Genomic DNA, 21,923 nt, shown 5'->3' on the forward strand with positions numbered 1-21,923 from the left:
AAACACTACTGGATAATACTGTGTTTTGTAACAAGTGTTATCCCACAATGTCACATGACAGTTTGACTCATGGCCAGTTTTTAACTTCATTTTTGCCTGGGCTTGTATAGCTAGCAAGAACATCCCTTGCTTTCCACGCTGTATAGTGTTGACACAAGGCAGTACATTGCCTTCTTCCTCTAGACACTCTTGCAGTGGATGTGATGAGATCGTTTGTTGCATGGTTACTCCACAGAAGTCGTGTGTGTAGTTCCTGACTGACATGCTACAAAAGCAAAACCTTTCCCAGAGTGCAAAACAAAGGAACGGGCCAAGTCAGTGGGGCGGTGGCTGGCTTCGCCAGAGTACCAGAATTGTGCCGAAGGCTCGTGAAATCTCTTGCCACCTAAAAAGTGGGGAGGTCCCGTGTGCTAGATCTGCTACTCAGGGCAGTCCGCAAAGAGCCCGAAGCGGCCGCGGGCTCGGGGCTCCGCGGGGCTTCGGGCGCGGAGCTCGGCTCGGCGCGGGCGGGCCGGCAGGGAGCGCTCCAGGACCGCCAGCCGCCTCCCAGCCGGCCGCTGCGCGGCAGCAGCGCATCCCGGTTCCCATTGAGAAGGAAACGAGGGAGCAAAGCAGCAAAATACAAAAAAAGAAGGAGGTTCTCTGCATCCGGACAGGTGGGTTTTCTCATTCGCTTTGCTGGGGGCACAGGCCTTAGCCTTCAACTGGAACAGGAGGCCTCGCTGCCGGGAGACCTGTCCAGACAGAGTGCAGAGCTCTTAGCCATCTCCAGTTCTGCTCCCAGTTGGTCTCTTGAGGAGCTGAGACCTCTTCTCTCTTTACCTCCCTTCCTAGCTGGAAGAGATGAATTAATTTATCCGTATTTCTAGATCCAACATGACAGCATAAGTTGCTTCTAGTAACCACTGAACTCTTGTACTCGTCTTCCCAGCTGCAACACTTTCACTTTTGGCTGAGATCCCAGACAGGTAGCTGTATTAGCTGACAATGCCAGAGGGGGCAAAAGAGTTAAGCCCTTACAGCTGCCGTGAAGTAGAGCCAGGTGAGACATCAATGGCTACTTTAAGAGGGCAACACATTAGGAATCAGATCGGTACTTTGAATGAGAACTCACAGCATAGCAGATTTCCTAAGATTTCCTCCTCCTTCATCCCTCACCTGCCTTTCATACCTTGGGTGATACTGGCAGTGCAATACACTCTGACAGCTGCAGTATCAGGGAAAGAACATGCCAGAAGGACTGTAAAAGGAAGTACTACAGAGTGAAAGCAAGACATGAGACACTCTCAGATGTGCAGTAAGAAACTGGAGTCCCCCTTTTGCACACTTTGCTTGCTCTGCTCTGTACCAGAGCACTGCCCATGGACTCCCAAGGACATACTGCCTTAGGGCCAAGCTCCTCCCTGTGCAACTCTTGCCTTTTCTTCATCCCTAGTACTGCCTCGAGTCTGTCAGCTGGTGCAGTGACTAGGAAATAAGATCTAGTCTTGCTTTCCCACTCATGCAGCACATGGCCTAGAAACTTTTTCCTCTGTGGAAAGAGTGAGCTGCTCTGCTCCACATTTAATGGACAGCAAAATCAACTGTCAGTTCTTACAGGCAAAGAGACTAGGGACCAGCACATTATTAAGCCTACCTGGAAAGGTCAGCTTGCTAATAATGGAAGAGCTAGGTGCTCCAGGAATTGCTGAAATACAGCAATCCACACAAATCACCATCCCAGCCAACACTACTGCAGCAGCAATTATCAGCCCAGGGCCCAAAGATAAGCTGTAACAGGAAAGGAAAAAGATGCTTGGGGCATGCCAGACACAACCTGTGATGGCAAGATGCATATTGTACCTATGCAGTAGCTGTTAGGGGAACAGGAGGAGAGCTCAGCAGAATACTCCTCTCTCTGCAGCCAGCTATGTCAAGAAGAGGGAGATATTCCTGTTGTACATTTCTTGTCCCCAGCCCCTCCTGAGAAAAATACAGGACACATCATTCTTTTGTTTATTCCGTTTATTGTTCAATATGGGACAGAGCAGAGGTAAGATGTCTCACAAGGGTCTAAGCTGACATGCTCCTTACTGATGGGCCTGAAGGATACAAGAGACTATGGTTCCTCTCTTCCCTCCCCCTGTACTAGTGGCCTTCTCTCCCTGCAGCACTGCAGAGAAAGGGGGAGGCAAGGGCCAGCTTGACTGTGAGCTCTAATAGGTCAACATGATCAATGGGCATCTGAGGATTTTGTCAGTTCAGGTTGGAGGCTGTCAAGACTCTGAAACAAGCTCCCACCAACAGAGCTCCAACATGGTGAGGGGGTTAGCAACACAGCTAGAACAATGACCGTGGAGGGGAAAAGCCTCAGAGGAGGCCTCTGTACTGACAGATGTGCAATGCAAGGTTCCTTGTTACTTCTGTTTCTTGCTCCTAATCACAAGGGACTCCAGGCTGCTTCAGTGTTTTGCATTAATAATATCCACAAACTCTGGCTTGAGAGAAGCTCCTCCAACAAGGAAGCCATCCACATCATGCTGAGAGGCCAGCTCCTTACAGTTGCTGCCAGTGACTGAACCTGAGGAGGAAGCAATATTAAGGCCAGTCCTAGATAAAAATGGGGACAGGACAGCGGTAAAACTTGCAAGATACTAGCCACCTCTTACTCTGCAGATGGCAAGACTGATGCAACTGACTCACATTCACCCCAACAAGCTAGTATGTGGTTCTTTATGCTCTGCCAATCTCAAGTTTCCTCAACAGCAGAGCAGATAACATGCTGTACAATTGTTGCAACAAGCAGAGAAACATAGTGCTTCCTGCACTGGAAAGGGGCAGACACATTTACCTCCATAGATAATTCTAGTTGACTGAGCAACAGCATCAGACACGTGGCTTTTTAGCCATCCCCTCAGCTTCTCATGAACTTCCTGAGCCTGTGATGGAACAAAAAGTCTGAGGGCTGAGCCATACAATACCCTTCCAGAGAGAGAGCTGTCTTGTTCCATCTTCAAGGAGATGGATCTCTTTAGTGGGAAGGGCCAGTTGGCCACCTACTTAGCATCATACCTGTTGAGGAGTTGCAGTTTTACCAGTACCAATAGCCCATACTGGCTCATAGGCAAGAACCACTTTACTCCAGTCCTTCACGTTATCTGGAGAAGAGAGAAAGAGGTTTAAGGTAAGCACAGTGCCCCATGCAGAGAAAGGCAGAGCTTTCTAAAACATGCAGGACTGCTACTAACATGGTCATTACTATTGCTGCAAGTGTTCACGCACACACATCTGTAGCCTTCCAGAAAGGCCAGGAACAGACACAATGCCCATTTCCCAAATGGCCAAGAAGTGTCCGTTTTCTTCCCTTACCAGCAATAGCTTTGGTCTGTTCAAAAACCACCTTCTCTGTTATGCCAGCTTCTCTCTCATCCAGCTTCTCTCCAATGCAAGCAATGACACCAAGGCCTTCAGCTAGAGCATGAGCCACCTTCTGCCCAATCAACTGGAAATGGAAAGAGAAACAAGATGAGTGACAGCCCACTCCTGCATTCATCTTTCCCAGCCACTGCTCACCCCTCCAGCCTACACAGAGTGATGGCCTAGCTCAGATATTCCTATCTCAGAGTCACTCACCTCATCAGACTCTCCAAAAACATGCCTCCGCTCCGAGTGGCCCAGAATCACCCATGCAGCTCCAATATCTTTGATCATTGCTGGGCTGGGGAGAAAGGAAATAATGGTATTGCCTTACACCTCCAGGGGAAATTCACTTCCTAGAAGCACCCTGGCTTTACTTTTACTTTTAGGCTTACCTGATCTCTCCTGTAAAAGCTCCCTTTGGTACCTTATAACAGTTTTGCGCTGCAACCCCAATCTTTGCATCAAGCTTCTGACAGGCAAAGTCAAGGTAGATAGAAGGGGCTCCACAAACCACCTCTGAAAAGCAGAGAAAAAGAGTTAACCTTGAGAAGGTATATGGGCAGGAACTGCACCCAACCACTTACCCTGAAGCCCAGCACTAAGAGGTCATCCTTCTCTCCTCCACTCCTGGGAAGACTTAGCCTGCCTGCCCTTACTGACATTTTGGGGATCCTCTGCAGCAGCAGGGATATTCCTGCTCTCAATTATCTGATGACTCAACAGCAGGGAGGAAACCCTTTCTAGTAGCCATATAGGTGAGATCAGGCAGACAGCCAGGTCCCTAAGCCAGTTCACACAGGTCCCTTGGAAACAGCCCAGCTGAGAAACTGGACAAGAATTCTGCCCTATTGCTGAAAGCTTCATTGAACCGGGTGAGAAAAGGGCAGCATCAGGTTACATCTGGGATTATATCTGGGTCTAGCAGCAAGTAACCATCTTGTAGCCTCCCAGGCTAACATAGCTCTAGAGTGACCTCAGTTGAAATACTGTACTCTGCACTCCTTGATCCCAGGCATCAGATAAACTCAAGAGTATATGGGGGGGATGGATGTTGGAGAAGACGTGCAGAAACGCTAAGAGGCAGGGGTAAGGCCAAGAAAGAGGAACAGAGTCTTAGGGAGGTAAGTGGTCAGAGGCCTAATGCCACCCAGCTTGGCAGAGCCACAGCAATACCGTGCCCATGGACATGAGACTTGCAAGCACTGCTTGATGGCAGGCACCAACAAGGAAGTTCCCCAGAAGCAGCCTGAGACAGCACTAAAGGGGCCCCCTTCCACGGGGCAGGCAGCGAGGCCCCGTTCTCAGTAGCGGAGGCCCCGCACAGCGCTGGGGGCAGCCGACGAGCGACGGGCTCCTCCCGGAGGCCGCAGCACCCCTGATGCGGGGCCGCACGGCCCGTCCGGCGTTTCAGCGCCGCCGCCCGAGCGTGCTGCCGGTGGCGGCTCGCGTCCGCCGCTCGGCCAGGCCGCGCGGGACAGCAGCCGCTGGGCGGGCACCGAGGCATATACGGCACCGGAGAGCAGCGCTGCCCTTTAGCGGCCCAGGATCCGGTTTCGCGGGTACTTTTGGCCCCACCACCGGGTTATATATAGGCCCCATCCCTTCGCCGCCCTTTGACATTTCCCGGTCCCTGCCACCGGGCCCCGCCGTTGCGGAGCGCCCGTCGGCCCGGGCGTGCCACAGCCCCGCGGTACGTGCGCGACGTGCGGCCGCGCCCTCACCGGTGTCGGCGGAGAGCTTGGCACCGTTCAGCGTCTGGATGAGCTCGCCCAGGCTCTTCTTATCGCCGTTCATCTTCCAGTTGCCCCCCACGAAGAACTTCCTGGGCGCCATGGCGGGAGCAGGCCAGTACCGAAAGAGACGCGAAGGTCAGCAGCTACAGGCAGCCCCCCCCGGCGCCTGCTTTTATAGGCTGGCAGCGCGGGAGGCCCCGCCCGTGGGCCCCGCCTCCCGCCGGGCCGGGCACGGCACCGCAGTGCGCGCGCGGCTCGCGCCGGGGGTGGGTCGCACCACCCCCGCCCGCGCGGCGCGCTCCCGCCGCCGGGGCGCGGGCAGGGGCAGCGCTCGCGCCTGTGCTCGCAGCGCGTCCGCGGGCGCTGCTGCCGGCCCTCTGGGCCCAGAACAAACCTCCCCCTTCTCAGCGATGTACAGAGATCAGAGGCCCTGCTCTGCCGCGAAAGATAAAAGGCCTCTGTCCCTGCTCAGTGGGGCATGCAGTGAGACAGCACAGAGGTCACGAAAGGGACTGAGACATGTAGGACTGCACTGTAAAGGAAGAGACATACCAGAACACACATGGGATATGACCATGCTGATCACTGAAACATGCAAGGCTCTGCTACTTTTCTAATCTCACAGCTACAGACCTTAGCACTTTTCATTTCTAAAAGGAGGCATGAATCAGACACTTTCCTACAGTATTTTGACACTTGAGCAAAAATGCATTAGGCCTACCAGCAGTGGGACAGAGGGAACCAGGACAGAAGGTCACCCCTAGCACTCTGTCCCCCATGGTCAGCAGCTCTTTGATTGCAGGGACTATAGATTTAGTCCTCACCCCAGCACTCAAAAGCAGAGATAGCAGGGATGGAAGGGGGAAGCCACTGCTATAGTAGCATCAGTGGGCACTCATGGTGCCTTTGCTACACAAGAGTAGCAGTCTGCTTTCACCAAAGGCAAGAGAACCACACCAGCACTAAGTGCCCTCTGCTCATAGTACAGAAGAACTCAGACCTCAGCTCTTGGAGAACACCTAACAATACACAGAGCAGACAGAAACCAGGGGGGTATTTAGATGTTTATTTTATCCTTCGTGTATTTTGGCATGTAAAGGGCACACAAAGAGGGGGCACTGCTCATGGCCCATGCTGCTTCCTGCACTGCTCCCTTTTCTGGGAGGATCGGGCTGAGAAGTCCCCCCATGATATACAAACCACACATACACACAAGCCCCCTCCTCTTCTAGACAGTAAGGAGGTGGCATCATCTCACTAAGCAGCAAAGCACTAGGGCTGCGTGTGTCATGAGGTGATGGGGATAGTGAGGACATTTCCTATAGAAACAGATATTCCCCCCCACCTGCTGGACCCCATTCACTCATGTCCATGGGGGCTCCAGCCCCAGTCTATTAGTCAAAGAACTCTTGCCTCCATGTTGCAGCAGTGGCACATATGGAGAGAGGCCATTAAAAGGAAGAGTAGGCGAGGAGCACCAGGGGAGAGATAGACCCTGCTCTTATCCTCACTGCCCCCCACCCCATCCCCCCCATGCCTTCAGCCCATTTTCCCCCCTCCACACACAGCAAGAGGGCATTCTAGCTGGGAATCCGCTGATAGAAGTAGATGTAGCCCAGATCCTTGGGGGGCTTCTCAGAAGCACAGACTTTCTGGTCGTTGTAGATCACCCACCTGCAACAGGCAGAAGGGAAGCTCAGGGATGCTGTTCTGTTGCTATGACACTGTTTGATTCCCCTTGCCTGCTCTCCTCCTCCTAGTAGTTGCCATCACCCTCCCTGCAAGACCCTTGAAGAAACAGGGGAGGACAGTGATTTAAAACTCTACCTTGGGGTCGCCTTATCCTGTGAGAGTCCTTCTTACCTGCCATCTTTCTTGATGTGACAAACATAGTGGCCACACATAGTTGAAGTGCCCATGTGGCTGATGAAGGCAAACAGCTGATATTCTTGAGGAGGGAAAAGAGGAGTGATCAGGGAAAGAGGGAAGGCTTCATACCTGAAACACCCTACATAAGGCCCTCTCCAGAGAAGAATTTCTGATGTATGAGACCTGGTCTGTGAGACCTGATGGGTGACAATTTAGAAGTGGGCTCCTGTCAAGATTGACTGTGAGGATTTGGTCTCAAGGAGTGCAGGGAATAGGAGATGGTAACTCCTGTCCAACCTCACCTCTTCCAACTGCTTATCTGGCTCATGCATGATGGATGGTTAATCAGGGATCCCCCTCTTTATGGCACCTCCCAGACAAGCAGCATTGGCATCAATTTTCCAAACAGACTGAAATTTGGCTTTTCAATGGGAGCCTGAAGAACAGAAAAGCCTCCAGAACTGGCTGCTCCCCATCTTTCACTTGACAACACTTCCCCTGCCTCTCAGGAGAGCTCATCTGCTTCCAGGTAAGTCTTAGCCTGAAGGGTCTAGGCCCTACATCGCCATCCCTCTCCTTTTCCTCCCTGCTCCCACCATTTCAGCAAACAAATCAGCTTTGTGGAACCTGCTGCTAGAAGCTACAGGACTGGATGGATTAGGAAGGGTAAAGCGATGCTGAGTTTGCACCCAAAAATGCATGTTCCTACTGCTTGGAACTCACTTCCAGGCCCATCGCGCACTTTAGGACCCACAGGGATGGATTCAGAGATGGACTCAGCTGCTGAGCGCCCCTCTGAGATATCCATAGCAGCTTCTGCATCAAGGTCATCGATATGACTAAAGATCCAATCCACAGCACGCTCCAGACTATTGTTCTGGAAAGAAGAGCAGAATACTGTGAATTTGGGAATGCCTGTTCCTCAGAACACCATTTCAGTTTGACATCATCCAGGCCTCTCACCGTGGCTCTAAGTGCTTTCATAGCCTGGTCCCGGGAGAAGCCCATGGAGACAATGGTGGCCACACTGTCTTCTGAAGGAGGGTCTGGGCAGGCAATAGTTGACCCTGGTCCACTGGATCCAGGGAGAACTAGAGGGTTAGCAAAGTCTGCAGTGGGAAACAGAACACAGCTCAGAGCAGTTAGATCTCTCTGACAGGGATACAGTTGGAGGTCCAAACTACTTCAGCTTTCCACTACTGCAGTGGGACAAGGCAGTACAATGACCCAGGTGCAATAAGCTTTGTCATGGCCATGTGAGCTCATACCTGGATCATCCATATGTGACATGACCCAGTTCATGGCAGCCTCAACCCCACTGTTCCCTGTGTAATACACAGCTTTGCGGCAGGCATCCATGGGAAAGCCCATCTCCACTAGCTGGATAATCACTGACTCGTCCAACATGGGAGCTGTGGAAAGACAGAGATTAGAGCCACCCACTCCCACCCAGCCCTGCCTGCTCCATGTTGTGCAGTCTCATAAAAATCCCCCAAACCACCATTGCCTGGCTTCATTTCACAGAAGTTCTGTTTCTCTGCTCTACTCAGCCTTTATATTCTTTCTTCCTCTTCTGAAATGCACAGTCACACACACAGGTACCCCAGGGGACAAAAGGATTCAGCTTATGAACTCAGAAGCACTGGCTCTCCCCTACCCTCCAAACCCTACCTCCCACTGTGCTTTGTGAAAACAAAATACCTCTACCAGCTAAGTCTTATATAAACCCCACCCCTGCCACCCGTAAATGCACTAGACATGCCACATCCCAATCTTACACAGTATGAGCTTCAACACACTCCCTTGCGTAACACCCTGGCATAACAGGCATGCAAGGAAGGCAGCCGGCATTCACTGACAGAGGGATAGGAAAAGACTGAGCAAGAGGAAATTGCTAGCATGGGAGACAAGACAAGGAGAGCAAGGAAGTGAGTCAGACATCAGGAAAAGAGGAGGAGAATCACTAACATGTTGGAGAGGAGAAGTGAGGGGAGCAGAAGGAGTCGTCGTCCTCGTTGCCATAGAACCCCAGGCTACCTTTGGGCTCATCTGGTGTCACTAGTGGGGGTGCGATGTCTGGCATTTCTTCTTCTCCATCTTGCAGCCCTGTTCCTTGCAGTGCAGAGATATCCAGCTCCTCTGGCATTTCAATGGAGACATCTGCAAGATACATTATTTGCTCAGCCTCTCCATAGGAGCAGAAACCAAAGGACTTATTTGGGAGATCTAGAAAAGTAAGTCACTGGGGATACAATACACACTATGGACTGCTGTCCTTGTGAGGTAGTTATTTTCCTCTTTCCAGTAACAACTACAGAGCCCATATATGACACCCAGTACCTATATGCTCTGTAACTTCTCCTTTTTCTTACCAAGCTTTTTGGGCACCCAATCCAGGCCAAAAGTGAATTTCTTGATTTGGATTACCAGATAATCTGGGAATGACGCAAATCGTGTTGTTCTGAAAAACATAAATATCACAGCTAGTTTTTATACCTTGCCAGCAATGATTGAGGGCTTCTAGTTGATTCAAGAAAGCAGTGAGTAGGGCAGAGGCATGTCCTAAGGCAGGGATGCATGTATTTGCAGAGCTGTGGAAGATTCTCATGTGCTGAGCTTAAAGTTCCTCAAACACAGAACAATTTTTAAAGCAGATGCTCTGACCAGATGAGTCTGAATGTAGCATTTGCAAAACCTTGAAGGATGAGGAAAAATAGTGCATGCTCTCTATCTTCCAATCCTGTTTTTACAAGCCTCCTCAGATTTTAGTATTTAATTAAAAGTCTAATCCTTAAGAAATGTAGGGGAAAATAATATCTTTTATTAGACTGACATACAGCTGGAGAAGCTGACAAGCCTTCAAGCACAAGAGTACTTCTTTGCATATGAGGCAGAAGCAGCAAATTTTAAGCTAACAATGGCTCTGAATTTGATTGAATGTAATTAAGTAAGTTAGACAATTTGAGAAAAAGGGTGTTTTGCATCTGTGAAACAGAGGGGAATGTTTTTGAAGGGAGAAGAAATAGACAGACAGATACTTATTATTGGTGTAATATTGAGGGACTGTGGGGGATAATTGTAACGTGCTGTAAAATTTATTAAGCAATGGTATATATTCAATGCTAATTCTTAAGAAATGCTTGAACACAACTCATTATTTAAAAGCTGAACAAAACATTACTTCTCAATGTGATTGTGTTACTGACTTAATTTATAGTGGCTATTGCTTAACAGTAGAATATTTGTTAGAAAAACACTTCCATTTTAGTGGACTTACTGGGTTCTTTGAGGACAACTCTCTCATTGTAGAAATATAGTCAGTAGCAACATAGCAGGAAGCTGCTTAAGTTTGCAATCTTCTCACTACACCTTTGCACTATTGCATGTGTTGCAGGCAGTGAGACAAGTTAAAGCTGCTTTTTAAGCTTTGATATTGCTATTTGAGTTAGCATCCTTTAAAATAACTGAAAGAAATTCTATCTCAGGGCTCTGGTTTCTGAAACTGATGCATCTGTTACACTCAATGCTTTTCCTCAGACTTTGATAGCTAAAAAACTTCCTTTAAGAGGTTCCAGAGACCAAGCAAGACCAGTGTTGCCATATTCTGTCAGCTACTATTTTAAAGCTAAATTTCAAATTTAGAACAAAAGCTGGTCATTTTCTGGATTATTACTGTATCTTCATAGCTCTGCAGCAACTGAAAGCTAGTGGTAAGGATTTCACTAGCATTGCTGTAATCCTTTGGGGGCAGACCCTCCAGCACTGACAAACTGATCTCCCCTCTGTTTTACAAGGGTGCTTTGATGTCCTGCAGGCGCAGGATACAAAAGGCTACAAAACCTTGGTAACGCTTCTTCCCCAAGCAACTAAACAAAGAAGTTCCAAAAGATGCAGCTATATCCAGTTCATCATAGTTCATCTAGTCACCCACACACACTCACTTGAGAGCCACAGACTTGGCCTGCAAGGCTGTGCTCCAGAAGTCATCCACCTGTTCTGGAGCTCCATAGGCCTCTAGGCAGGAGCTGAAAGGCACTTTAGCTCGCACCAACTCAGGCAGCGGCTGCTTCTCCTCTTCTGCCTGCCGCTTCTTCTCCTCATATTCCAGTAGCTCGTCTAGGTAATAAAGGAGAGGAGTCAAAGACCACCTCTAGGTACTCATAAAGCACTTGGTGTAAGCAACACCCAGAGACAGAATAGGCCTATAGATACAAGCCCTCAAGAATGGAGCATAAAGTAGACAAATGTCTTCCAGTGAGCACTGTTGTACTACTGCAGTTCTATTTTGCTGTTAAATCACAGTCCAGCTTGGGGTGTAGGAGGGAAAGGCTCTGGAGAGACATCACTATGTCATATCACCTCTGAGAAAACAGCCCAATCCCACAAGAAAAGCAGGTGGAGGATCTGGCTTCAGAAGTGGTAAAGGCATTCCTTGAGGAAGTCCCTTTCTCATTTATGGAGTTCTGCAAGAAAAGTACAATCTCCAACCACAATGTTTGCCACTGTTCTGGCCTTCTGCATGTTACTGACCTTTGTTGAGTGCAGCATCCATGGGTACGGGCAGCTGCATGATATAGTCCACACGCTGGGTGTATTTCACCTTTTCTGTGGCCAGGCACTTCAGCTTCTCCTCCACCAGAAAACGGAAGACCTCATTAGGGTTCTCCGAGCTGCGGCAGTTCCTCTGAAGAGGGAGAGATTAAAATCATCAGAGGTGTAGCATCGGAATGTAAAAAATAAATATCTACAGCAGCAGCAGCCCCACACAGGATGTGGCCAAACAGTATTCACTTCTGCACCCAGTTCACTGGAAAAGCTAGCAAGAAGGAAACTACAGCCAACCCCAGGAAACCATGCTATTCCTGCTCCTGAAGAAGACAATATGGGTCTCCAGCTGCGCCATTCACAAAAGAGATTCTCTTTGAGCAATCAGCCCTTGAGACACAGCCTGGCAGAAGGCAGCACTCTTTCTTTGCTCTCACAGATCCTGGCTGCTCCATTTCACTGTGTTCTTTCCCTTTCTCTGCTCCAATTGCCGGCTTCTCCCCTCCCCTCCCTGACCCCTAATATCAGTGATAGCACTGAATGGGTAGAAAACAAAGATGGGCTTTTCTGAGACTTGACATACAGACTCAGCTATTACCTCCACCATGTTGATGAAGTGCAAAAAGAATTCCTGGGCGTCCTGCTGTCGGTTGGTGGAAAATTCTGGGTGCCCCTTTCCAATGAGAGACTTAAACATGCGTGGAGCAATGCCATTTTGCACACCCTGGAAATATCAGAGCAAAAGAGGAAGGTGATCATAATTTGCCAAGCATGTGTCCCGGCCTGTAACACGCTACTCTTAGCCATGCTCTTCTTCAGGTGACAGGGCCCCAGGCTGAGCCCCGGGACAGGTCTCCAGAAAGGGTTCTCCCTCCTTTTCCATCCAACACACACATACTTCACACACACCCTCATCATGAGGATACTGAGTCTAAGTCTCACCTTCTGATCTGGTTGCTGTTCCCCATCTGCAGAAGCTGGCTTTGAATACTCCCCAGAAAGTAGCCCATGGCCCAGTTTGGCTCTGGAATGATGAAGAAGTCACTGTTAGCATCAAACTGCCTTCTTCAATCCCTTTTACTCCAGGAACCACATCAGCCATCCAGTTTTAACACTACCATGGACTGTCAATCTCATAGAGATCAGCTTACTCTGCTGTGTCAGCTGAGATCATCTCATCTTGGTCTGCTGTCTCTGGTCCCATGAGACATCACTCACTTGAAAGTCACCAAGACTTTCAGGCACCAAGCTCAGTCATTGCTTGCACAGTGGGGAGAACATAAAGGAACAACTTCCATTTTTCGACAAGAAGGCAGACAGTGCAGAGCCACACAGCAGCTGTCTAACAGCCAAACTATGTTGCAGCCTGACATGGGTAAAGTAGCACTGTATCTAACTGCACAGTAAACAGCAAGGCACAGTGAAATTGCCTGAGGCAGTACTGGTGTGAGCAGACTGATCACATTTTCCCATGGGAAAGATTAAGAATTACTGCATGAGGCAGATAATGGACAACAGTAACACTCTATGATTTCTCCTAGGCCCAGACCCTCCTGCTATTCCAATTCATTACTATTCCAATTCACCACTGATGTCATTTGTCTGGACCATGCTGTACCAACTCACTCCTTTGCCCAGGCAAAAATCTTTCTGGCTGTCTCAACTCAATCCCCTCCTAAATGAACATCTCACTCCAGATTGAGCATCTCTTTGAACTCAGAATCCTCCTCTGAACTCTCTTCCACAAATGCCACCCTCCATTTCTTTCCCCACAAACCTCCTAACACTGCTTTGGTGTTTTAGAGCTGATGTAGAGACACAGAGAACCCATGTATTTAAACTGAAATACCCTCCCAAATCTTGTGCTCCTTCTTCCGTATATTGTCCTGTTACTGCTTGCACAATAGCTCTTGCAGGAATAAGCGTATCTCTTCAGGCATATATGTTATCCATCAAGGCAAAGTTGCCTAAACCTCTGTAAAACTTTGCTCTGAGCCATCTCCCTCCACTGCAGAAAGCGAGCACCTCTGCTGTTAGTGCAGATGGAACACACCCACCAGAAATCCCCCCATGGTAACAGATGGTACTGCATTCCCCACATAATACATATAAGATCATGGCTAGGCCTCAGACATCTTTTGAGACTCTCATGAACACTGAGGTAGGTGCACTCTGTCCTCTCCATCTAGGGCATTCAGCTGAACCTTCTTGTCTTAGATCTTTACTGATCACAAGAGGATCAGTGTCTCAGGTGACAGACATGGAGACAGAAAGGCAAGGCTTGAGGAAGAAACCTGCAACAAAACACACTGTAGCAGCGCAGAGGGGACGCACCCAGGCAGCCTCAGCCTTCCTCCTCTCACCAAAACTCTACGTACACTTGTGTGCTGAAGTCCTGTGTGGGGTCCGAAGGTGCACTTTGGAATATCTTCTCCAGCTTGTCCACATACCTGCAAAGCAAATCAGGGCAATCTAAGGGACGTATGGATTCATCTGGTAAAGACACAGTTCTGAGCTGGATTCCTACAACAGAAGATCCCAGCCCTAAGGGACCTTTGTACTGATTCCAGTAGATCTCAGGCCAATGGAAAGAGGCAATTAAGCTCACTTACTTTCTCTGGAAGTCCGGGATACTGAACAGCACCTGCATTACAGAATTGAGGTAGCAACTGTTGCCCAGATTACGGATACCAGTGTACCCAGGCCCATAAAGGGGCTTGAGCTGCACTCCAGACTCTTGGATGAGCTCCCACTCCCCAATGCGCTGGTTCATATCAATTTCCAGTTCTGTCATTGTCTTGTCTGTCTGCGGAGGAGAGAGAACAGGAGAAAATCCTCAGAGATGACCAAGGGAACATTAGCAGTACCAAAAGGGCTATGCTGTAGAGAAACAGCTAAATCCATTCTGTTTGATTAGGATTTCTGTTTAAATTAGGAGAAGAGGAAGATACACGAAATGTTTTAAAATATCTGAATATCTGGGACAGAAGGACCCGTTTATAAGGCAGCAGGAAGAATGCTATGACATTAGAGATGTCTTACATGGGAGAAATCTGAATAATGCCCTGAAAAAGAGCCTGGAAATCAGGCACCAACACTGAATCTAGCAAACAAAGCTAAGAGTCTGGGCAGCTTCCTGGCAATATCTCCTGCAATTCTCCCCTCAAATAGCAACAATTTTGGACTACGCACACTAGGGTACTGACACAGAACTCCAATGGAATAAACATGAGGGACAGGAAAGAAGAGGCAAGGCAGCTCTGTCCAATAAAAAAAAAAAATTTTTCTTGATCAGGAATGGTGCTGCATAGCCATGGGACTGAATTTTAATGATGCTCAGGAATGTGAAAAGCTAGGATCCAGCTAATAAATCTCAGACTTGCTACTCTCCCCCCTTCTGGGCCTGCACAGGAACTCCTTACCTTCTGCATCTTGAGCATGTCAATCCCAAAATGAGCAAGATGTTCTGCCAGGTTGGGATCCAACACCATATCGTCCTCATCGTAGGAGTAGACATCTATGAGGAACCAAGAGGAAGAGATTTACCCTGGCCTGAGATCTAAAATTCACTGCTGGATGGAGAGAACACAGTGCTCAAAACTGGCAGTTTTGACAGACTGAACAGTTGGGTTTTCCTCTCCTTTCTCAGGAGAGTAGCACTACAGACAGAATATTGAGGTTCCCCCAGAATATACGACAAGACAAAAAACTTTGTCATTGATTAGGGTGCATCTGTGCCTGGAATGAGAAAAGTGGGTTACTGTGCCACCTACTCTTTACTCAAGCTTTGAACATAAAATTCTTTGATAAACATCTAACCACAGGAAATTAGAAGGAAATCTGGATAACTATTCTAAGACCCTTCAAATTACGAGGGAGGGGAGAAGGAAGGCCACGTTTTATCAGCCAGTTCTTTGCCTCCAACAAGAAGCAGGTCAGACTGAGGAAGTTCAGGATCAGATGACACTGCATGTTCCAGATCATAACATGGGCAACACTAGCTTGATACCTGGCGACCCTCACTTACTTGCCTTGTCAGAAACCAAAGTCAGTCTGAGTGGAGCCTGGCATCTATAACCCTCATGGGATCCCCCTTCTCACCAGCCCCATCAGGAGTAATCGTTCCCAGTTTCACAGCCAGTGGGTAGCCAGTTTCCCGGTAATGCTCAACCGCATGATTGTTGCCACCACTGCCATCAAAGTAGCGCCGACCACATAGGATGGCTCCATCAGTCATGTTCAGCCACAGGTTCTCCCTCATGTCACACTTGCTGCACTTCCAGCCACTATTGGCAAAGGGCAGAAAAAAAAGAGCTGTTAGGGGGAAACCTTTGGGTTCTACCTCCCAAGCCCTCTCCACTGCCGCCCACTAATCACAGTAAGAGCAAAGGTTTCTGGGATCTCTTTCTTCTTTTACTCCAGGACACTGAGCACCCTGAAATACCTTAGGCTGCCCCTTCCCCTGAATTTACTAATTTGTACAAGCCACGCTCAGACACATGCTAAAGCTCCACAAAAGAAATCTCATCCTCTGCTGGAGCAATGTTCCCATTGCAGACACAAGACACAAGACGACAGTGATCAGGGTGGGTCTGGAATACAGAGGAATATAGCTAGCTTCAACTGTATGCTCACCATGGTGGGATGCGGATGTCGTTCTGAAGTTGATGCAGGGAAAAAGCGTGTTTGGAAATACGGCGAACCTCCCCATCCCAAGCCTGCACCTCCTGCTTCCGTGAGGCTGAATCTGCTGTCAGGATGGCCTCAACTGCACTGGCAATCTGGAATTAGGACAGCAGGAAAAAGAATAAAGGGCACAAGAAAAGAAATTCCTAGTTCCCAGTGCCACAACACTCCGTATTTAGGGTCAGATCTGCAAGTCAGTTGCATTAAGGCACTGTTCAGGAGCCTCAGTCAAAGGCCAGGACTTCATAATATAAAGCACTGTATAAGTGCAGAATACTATTACTTACTCCAGGCTGGGACTTCACAGCAGCTCTGCAGGATCCCTTTTACAGGACAGTGTTTTTTTCTGAGTAATGGTGCATTTCCGCCCTACCAACAGAAAACACAGCCGTCCACCCAAACATACCCTGTCTCTGACCATGTCTGGTAGTCCCTCCAGCCCATCACGAGGAATATCCAGATGCTCTGGGAAAATTACTATTTTTACATCTTCATCATATTCAAACTTTTCCTCTGTGATGTCAAATCCACCTTCTACACCTACAGAAAGACAAAGCATTGTAGTAACAGGCCAAACCAAATAGCTTGCAAGTCTTCTTTGCCCACAGCCTACAAGAAACAAGACACTATGATTAAGGCAAAGCTCTAGATCAATGATCCACAATCCTTCTTCAGCTTCTGGATCCTAAAGTTTCTGCTAGATGTGTGGAGTTCCACAGGAGTTAATATAAGCCTAGTGACAATAGGCTTGCTTTCCCCAGCTGCTTTTCATAGGTCCTTAGAAGGAATCTCCAGACCTTGACTACAATCAGAAAAAAACAAAACCTGCTTTAGAGTGACAATGGCAGGAACAGAGCAATGATAAAGCATTGCTGCTTGTCCTTCACAACATATCCAAGATGACGAATGGAAAAGTGCATGAAGAAATCATCTTCAAACTCCTAGTGGGTAGGCCTGGTCTACCAGTATCTTTCAAGACCCTGCCCCTTCTTCTCTTCCTTCCAGAAAAGACAATTCAGAGTCCAGAGCTCAAACAAAGAGAACTAGGAGTGCTTAGTCATCTCCAGAGTTACAGAAAAAGTCTTAGGAAAGGTATAGTACTAGCAGTTTCTCTTGCTGGCCTAGCTCTCTGCCTTCCAGAGGCTGACAAAGACATGGGAGTTCCCTACAAAACAGGATATTTGCCAGTTGCCATGAGTCAGGCTGGACAGTCACTGAAAAGTAACAGCAGCAATGGAAGGAACAGTTTCTGATTTATGGAGGTACCCAGGAAAAAAAAAGGTTTTTGAGAACATTATCTTGGCCTTTCCTGTTCTCCAAGAATTCACACCCTACATTCCAGAAAGAAACAGGGCAGAAGGCACTTTGCTTACTAGCAGCCTCATCTCCCTATGTTTTTTTGTTACTGAGTTTCCTTTATTTCTTTAGAAATGGCATGCGGTGGCTGCAGCAGATCCCTGAAGGCAATACGAGTCTTTGCTGTAACTTTAAGAGTTGATCGCCTCTGGCTCAAGAAGCCTGCATGCGTTGCAGTTGTTCTGAAAAACATTACTGTATTTGTACAAAACATTGTTGACAAAAATACCTGGTTCTCACAACATCTCCTGCAATTCCCCCCTCACATAGCAACAATTTTGGACTACGCACAAAACACCATGTAGGAATGGAGATGCTGCAAGCCTGAGTGATTTTAGAAATATTTGAAAACAGTCACTAGCATCATTTGAGAGGTCATCATGCAACAATATACCCAAATAATCCTTTCCTGTGCCTCTCTAGCACATCCAAGAGAGACCTCCTGTCATCACTTCAGAATAAAGCAATATGCAATCCCTCAGGATACGACAATTCCTGTGTAGTACAATTTCTACACAAACCAAAGTAGACTGCTGAAGTCCCCAAGTGTTGTTATGTGAACCTCCTGAAGTTCCAAATGAGAAAGAGGGTCTTCAGCTGGTAGACTGTCTCCTTCCCATCTTCCCCATATACATTCAATAGCATGAGGTCCCTGCCTCCCTCCCCACTGTTGTATCTAAACACCATAAATTCCAAAAGATACGTTCAACCAACATGCTGGCATGAGAGGCAAGCACTAAAATTTCTTTTCCACAGAGAGGGGAGCTGAGGTGCAGAGAGATCAAAGGATAGATATTAAAGTCAATGACACTTTGCTCTGAAATCTCTCCGATACTTTTGCAAATCTTCCATATTGGGATTAGTCCACCATCGTAATTTGGCTAAAAGAAGGGAGGAAAAAAAAAAATCTCTCCTGGATTTGAAATCATTGACTCAACCACAAGTTGTTTTCTTTTATTCTTTCCTGCTCCATTGACACCACTAAAATGTTGTCACAGGAAGCTATTTGCTGACTTAGTGAGAACACTTGTTTTGGACCTTTGTAGAATTGAGGATGCAGAAGTAACTCACAATGCAGACTGGGCCTAATCTCTGCACAGGTAGCACAATCACACAGATAAAAGCATTGGCCACCTGAAGAAATGTAGATTCTAGTCTTAACTTTGCTAGAAGTGACCTTTGGGAGCCTATGCAACTCACTATAAAAAGGGGGAATGGCTGAAACTCTTAATATTGGTGTTTGTGCTCTGGCAGCACTGTGGTCACCAGATTTCTGCTACACAATGGCACAGCTAGGGAAAAAGTGAGCAAGAAGCAAGACCAGCTAGGTATAGGTTCTGCATTTCCCTCTAGTGGTCAGCCTCCAGAAAGGCCAAGAACCTGCTACTGCTAAAGATGTTCCCATCCTCTGCTTCATAGGTCTCCATAATGGTTCAGAAGGTATTAGCTGAAACCTGCAGCATCTTCATTGATTCCCACAACAGTTTTTTTCAGTTTGCGCAAAATAGTAATGGAACACCAGCATTTTCATTCCAAAAAAGGGCTTGTTTTTAATATTTGAATGCTTAGATATACTTCCTCCAGTATCAGGCTTCATATTTCAAAGAATTATTTGGCCAAAAATGTTAATACAGCATTGCCAGTAATTTCTTCCCCTTCTATATAAAAATCACTAGTTCAGTTTCTGAGAAGTTTAAAAAATAATTTGCTTTATGGGAAATCTCTCCATTTTCTCAAACTCACTTCAGCTCCACAATGGACACAGCTTTATCAAGCAACAGCCCCACACTGGATATACCCATGCCAAACTGAGTCAGGCATACAGAGTTAAGGGAGGATGCAAAACATTTATCTGCAGAAACCAAGATGCAGAGCACATGTTCTTTGAACATAGAACAAAATTACCACCTCGACAACTGTTTCGCAATAACTGACCTCCTAAGACACACTAGAAAACATTAAGTTTGAATTAGGTTGGGGCTACTAGCCTCAACCAGCCTAGGAAAAGAAAAGCCAGAGACATACCATGTGGCCAGGAAGCTCCAAAGGACTGGTCCTAAACAACAAGGAATATAGAGTACACAAGTGCTTTCTTACCAATAGCCAAGCGAGTTGGTTTCTTCCTTGGGGGATCCCCAGCACTGGAGTTGGTGTCTTCTTCCTTCTATTTCAGAGAGGATAAGAAAATAGTTATGGGGACAGGCATGCTGTGGAAAGCCTTAAGGACAGAAGCTAAGCTACTGTGAAAATGGGAGGAGGGCAGAGAGAAATAGTTTGGGCAATCCATACAATAATTGAAAAATAGAAGAGCTGAAGAATTGGGATTCACCAAGAAAAATATCAGTTACATTTGAGAGGAGGGAAAACTCTGCAAACTGTTTTTACCGGTTTACGTGTTCTTTTGAGGTGCAGATAGACCCGCTGGCCTGTTTTCTGATAGTGCTTTTCCACATATTGCTTCCCAAAGCCCAGGAATGTGTTCATGCAAATATACAAGCCGCCGTCTGACTCCTGGAAAGGAGAGAGGAAAAACTGGTACAGAATGCCATTTCAACTGTTAGGATAAGCACATATTTACCTCTAGGAATTATTCATTATTACTATACTACTGAATTACTCTTCATTATTCATTAATGGCTACAGTTCATTTCTGTATATGAGCCTCTTAGTAGCTAGCCTGAAATAAGCTGTCAAGCCTTAGCCCAGCTGTCCCAGAAGAACAGGTGCTCCTATCAAGATAATGAATTTGTAAACCTACTTGCCTGTCGATTTTATGGATGCTACTGAATCAGGCCAGACTGAGTGAGATTCCCGAGGAGCTTATCTTGTAAAAAGTCCATAGCACACCCAGTTCACATGTTCAGAGCATGGTACAATCTTTACCAACAAAACTGTGTCACTCTGTCTGAAAGCCTAACTCCAGGTGTCATGTGGGACTTTGCCAAACTACAGCATGAAGAAGGTTAACAGATAACTTTTTATTTTTACTGCTGCTTCCCAAAGCTTGTGGGTAGCCTGAAACAGATACAGAGCGAGTTCACCCCACCCCACAAGCACCTAGAAAACTCCACACACATTCCGTAGAGATACTATTTTTAAAACAAAGAGGGAGGGGCCCAAATATAGAGATTGACCAAGAGGGAAAACACTAAGGAACTCCCAGCTTGTTTCCCACCATCAGACAGCTGAGACAGAGAGGGGAGCACATGGATAGGTGTTGCTGCAGGGCTCGGGCAGGGAGAGGACCAGACTTTCACATCCTGCTTCCTTGAAGGACCTGCATCCTCTGACAGCAGCGCATTTTTCCGGCACTGGTGGGCTGGGCACAGCCCCAAGGGGAGCCGGTGCGGGAAGCCAAGGTGGGGGACTCACCCCCTGCAGCCTGGGCCGCCCCAGGTTCTCCCATGCCGGGCAAAGCGAGGGAGGGGCAGGGATGTCAGCTGGAAAAGGGACTACTGCCATCTTAATGACACAGCACCAACCTGCCCCCAGCCTGCCGGGCCAGGCTAGGCCAGGCGGTGGGGCCGAGGGGCACCGGGGGCAGCTCGGAGCCGGGCAAGGCGTACCTCCGCCCCGCCCACCGGCGCCGCGGGCCGGGCCCGGCTCTGGGGCACGCCCGCGCCCCTCTTCCTCACAGAACTACCTGTCCCGCCATGCCCCGCGCGGCGGGAAGGAGGGGGGGCTCGCTCCCCAGGTGCGCGGGGCGGGCCGCGCCGCTGCCCAGAGGCGTGAGCCACCTGCCCACGCCCGCCCCGGCGCGACAACTACAGCCCCCAGCGCACCGCGGCCGAGAGGAGCGCGGCGCGCGGCCTGCTGGGTGCTGAAGTCCCCACGGCCACGCGCTCCGCCCGACCGCACGCGGCCCCGGCCGCCAGGGAACCACAAGTCCCAGAGCGCCCCGCGCCGGCGGCACCCGGGTGCTTGGGTGGGCTGGGGAGCAGGAGCGAGGCGGAGGGCAGCCCAGGCGGGCGGCGCAGGTCGGCCGCGGGCTGCACTTACCGGCGTGTCAAAGGAAAAGGCGCATTCATCCTTGTGAACCCGGTCACCGGCCTTGGGCAGCCGGATGGACGGCAACACCGAGAGCAGCGCCTCACTCAGCTCCGCCATGACAGCGGCTCACTGCAGCACCACCCACAGCCCCACCCTAACCAATCAGAGACCCGCGTAGTCAAGTGGCCTCTGGCCAATCCCGTGGCGCATAGGCACAGCCGCGGAGAGGCCGAGCGGCGGGCACAGCGCCCCCCTGCAGTGCAACCCGACCGACTCGTCCAATGGCAGCCGCCTTCCTGCAGTTACGGACAGCCGCACGGAACGGCCGTGCCGACGCGCCGGGCT

At 48.7% G+C, this 21,923-nt stretch overlaps 2 protein-coding genes across 5 annotated transcripts; both read right to left on the reverse strand.

Annotated features, from left to right (window-relative positions):
- Window positions 1-1,986: 1,986 nt before the first annotated feature.
- TPI1 (triosephosphate isomerase 1) lies at window positions 1,987-5,306 on the reverse strand. Its single transcript, XM_026080310.1, has 7 exons — window positions 5,121-5,306; window positions 3,792-3,915; window positions 3,613-3,697; window positions 3,349-3,481; window positions 3,052-3,137; window positions 2,831-2,918; window positions 1,987-2,560 (listed from the first exon to the last, which is right to left on the reverse strand). Exons 1-7 carry the CDS (start codon window positions 5,230-5,232, stop codon window positions 2,442-2,444), a joined length of 747 nt encoding a protein of 248 aa, XP_025936095.1. The 5' UTR covers window positions 5,233-5,306; the 3' UTR covers window positions 1,987-2,441.
- Window positions 5,307-5,511: 205 nt separating this feature from the next.
- Window positions 5,512-21,730, reverse strand: USP5 (ubiquitin specific peptidase 5). Of its 4 annotated transcripts, XM_026080338.1 has the most exons (21): window positions 21,588-21,728; window positions 19,974-20,099; window positions 19,686-19,752; window positions 16,639-16,772; window positions 16,182-16,327; window positions 15,648-15,832; window positions 14,969-15,063; window positions 14,159-14,352; window positions 13,925-13,996; window positions 12,489-12,570; window positions 12,145-12,270; window positions 11,532-11,685; window positions 10,943-11,117; window positions 9,374-9,462; window positions 8,970-9,161; window positions 8,270-8,413; window positions 7,965-8,110; window positions 7,725-7,878; window positions 6,996-7,080; window positions 6,699-6,806; window positions 5,512-5,664 (listed from the first exon to the last, which is right to left on the reverse strand). In XM_026080338.1, exons 1-20 carry the CDS (start codon window positions 21,693-21,695, stop codon window positions 6,713-6,715), a joined length of 2,568 nt encoding a protein of 855 aa, XP_025936123.1. In that variant the 5' UTR covers window positions 21,696-21,728; the 3' UTR covers window positions 5,512-5,664; window positions 6,699-6,712. The 4 variants fall into 4 exon arrangements, with proteins under 4 accessions (XP_025936123.1, XP_025936122.1, XP_025936124.1 ...); XM_026080337.1 differs by lacking the exon at window positions 5,512-5,664 and having other exon boundaries at window positions 6,179-6,806; XM_026080339.1 differs by lacking the exon at window positions 5,512-5,664 and having other exon boundaries at window positions 6,179-6,806; window positions 9,039-9,161; window positions 21,588-21,727.
- Window positions 21,731-21,923: the final 193 nt, after the last annotated feature.

This window comes from Apteryx rowi, unplaced genomic scaffold (genome assembly GCF_003343035.1).
Source record: "Apteryx rowi isolate R43461 unplaced genomic scaffold, aptRow1 scaffold_515, whole genome shotgun sequence".
NCBI lineage: Eukaryota > Metazoa > Chordata > Aves > Apterygiformes > Apterygidae > Apteryx > Apteryx rowi.

What these genes read in the sequence shown, in the direction of transcription:
- TPI1 (XM_026080310.1), bottom strand. Translation starts at nt 5,232, where the DNA reads ATGGCGCCCAGGAAGTTCTTCGTGGGGGGCAACTGGAAGATGAACGGC. An exon ending in GCTTTTACAGGAGAGATCAG is followed by an intron (nt 3,698 to 3,791) that starts GTAAGCCTAAAA and finishes CTTTCTCCCCAG; the next exon opens with CCCAGCAATGATCAAAGATA. An exon ending in ACAGACCAAAGCTATTGCTG is followed by an intron (nt 3,138 to 3,348) that starts GTAAGGGAAGAA and finishes TCTCTTCTCCAG; the next exon opens with ATAACGTGAAGGACTGGAGT.
- USP5 (XM_026080338.1), bottom strand. Translation starts at nt 21,695, where the DNA reads ATGGCGGAGCTGAGTGAGGCGCTGCTCTCGGTGTTGCCGTCCATCCGG. An exon ending in TCAAAAGAACACGTAAACCG is followed by an intron (nt 19,753 to 19,973) that starts GTAAAAACAGTT and finishes TCTCTGAAATAG; the next exon opens with AAGGAAGAAGACACCAACTC. An exon ending in GTCACATATGGATGATCCAG is followed by an intron (nt 8,111 to 8,269) that starts GTATGAGCTCAC and finishes TTCCCACTGCAG; the next exon opens with ACTTTGCTAACCCTCTAGTT.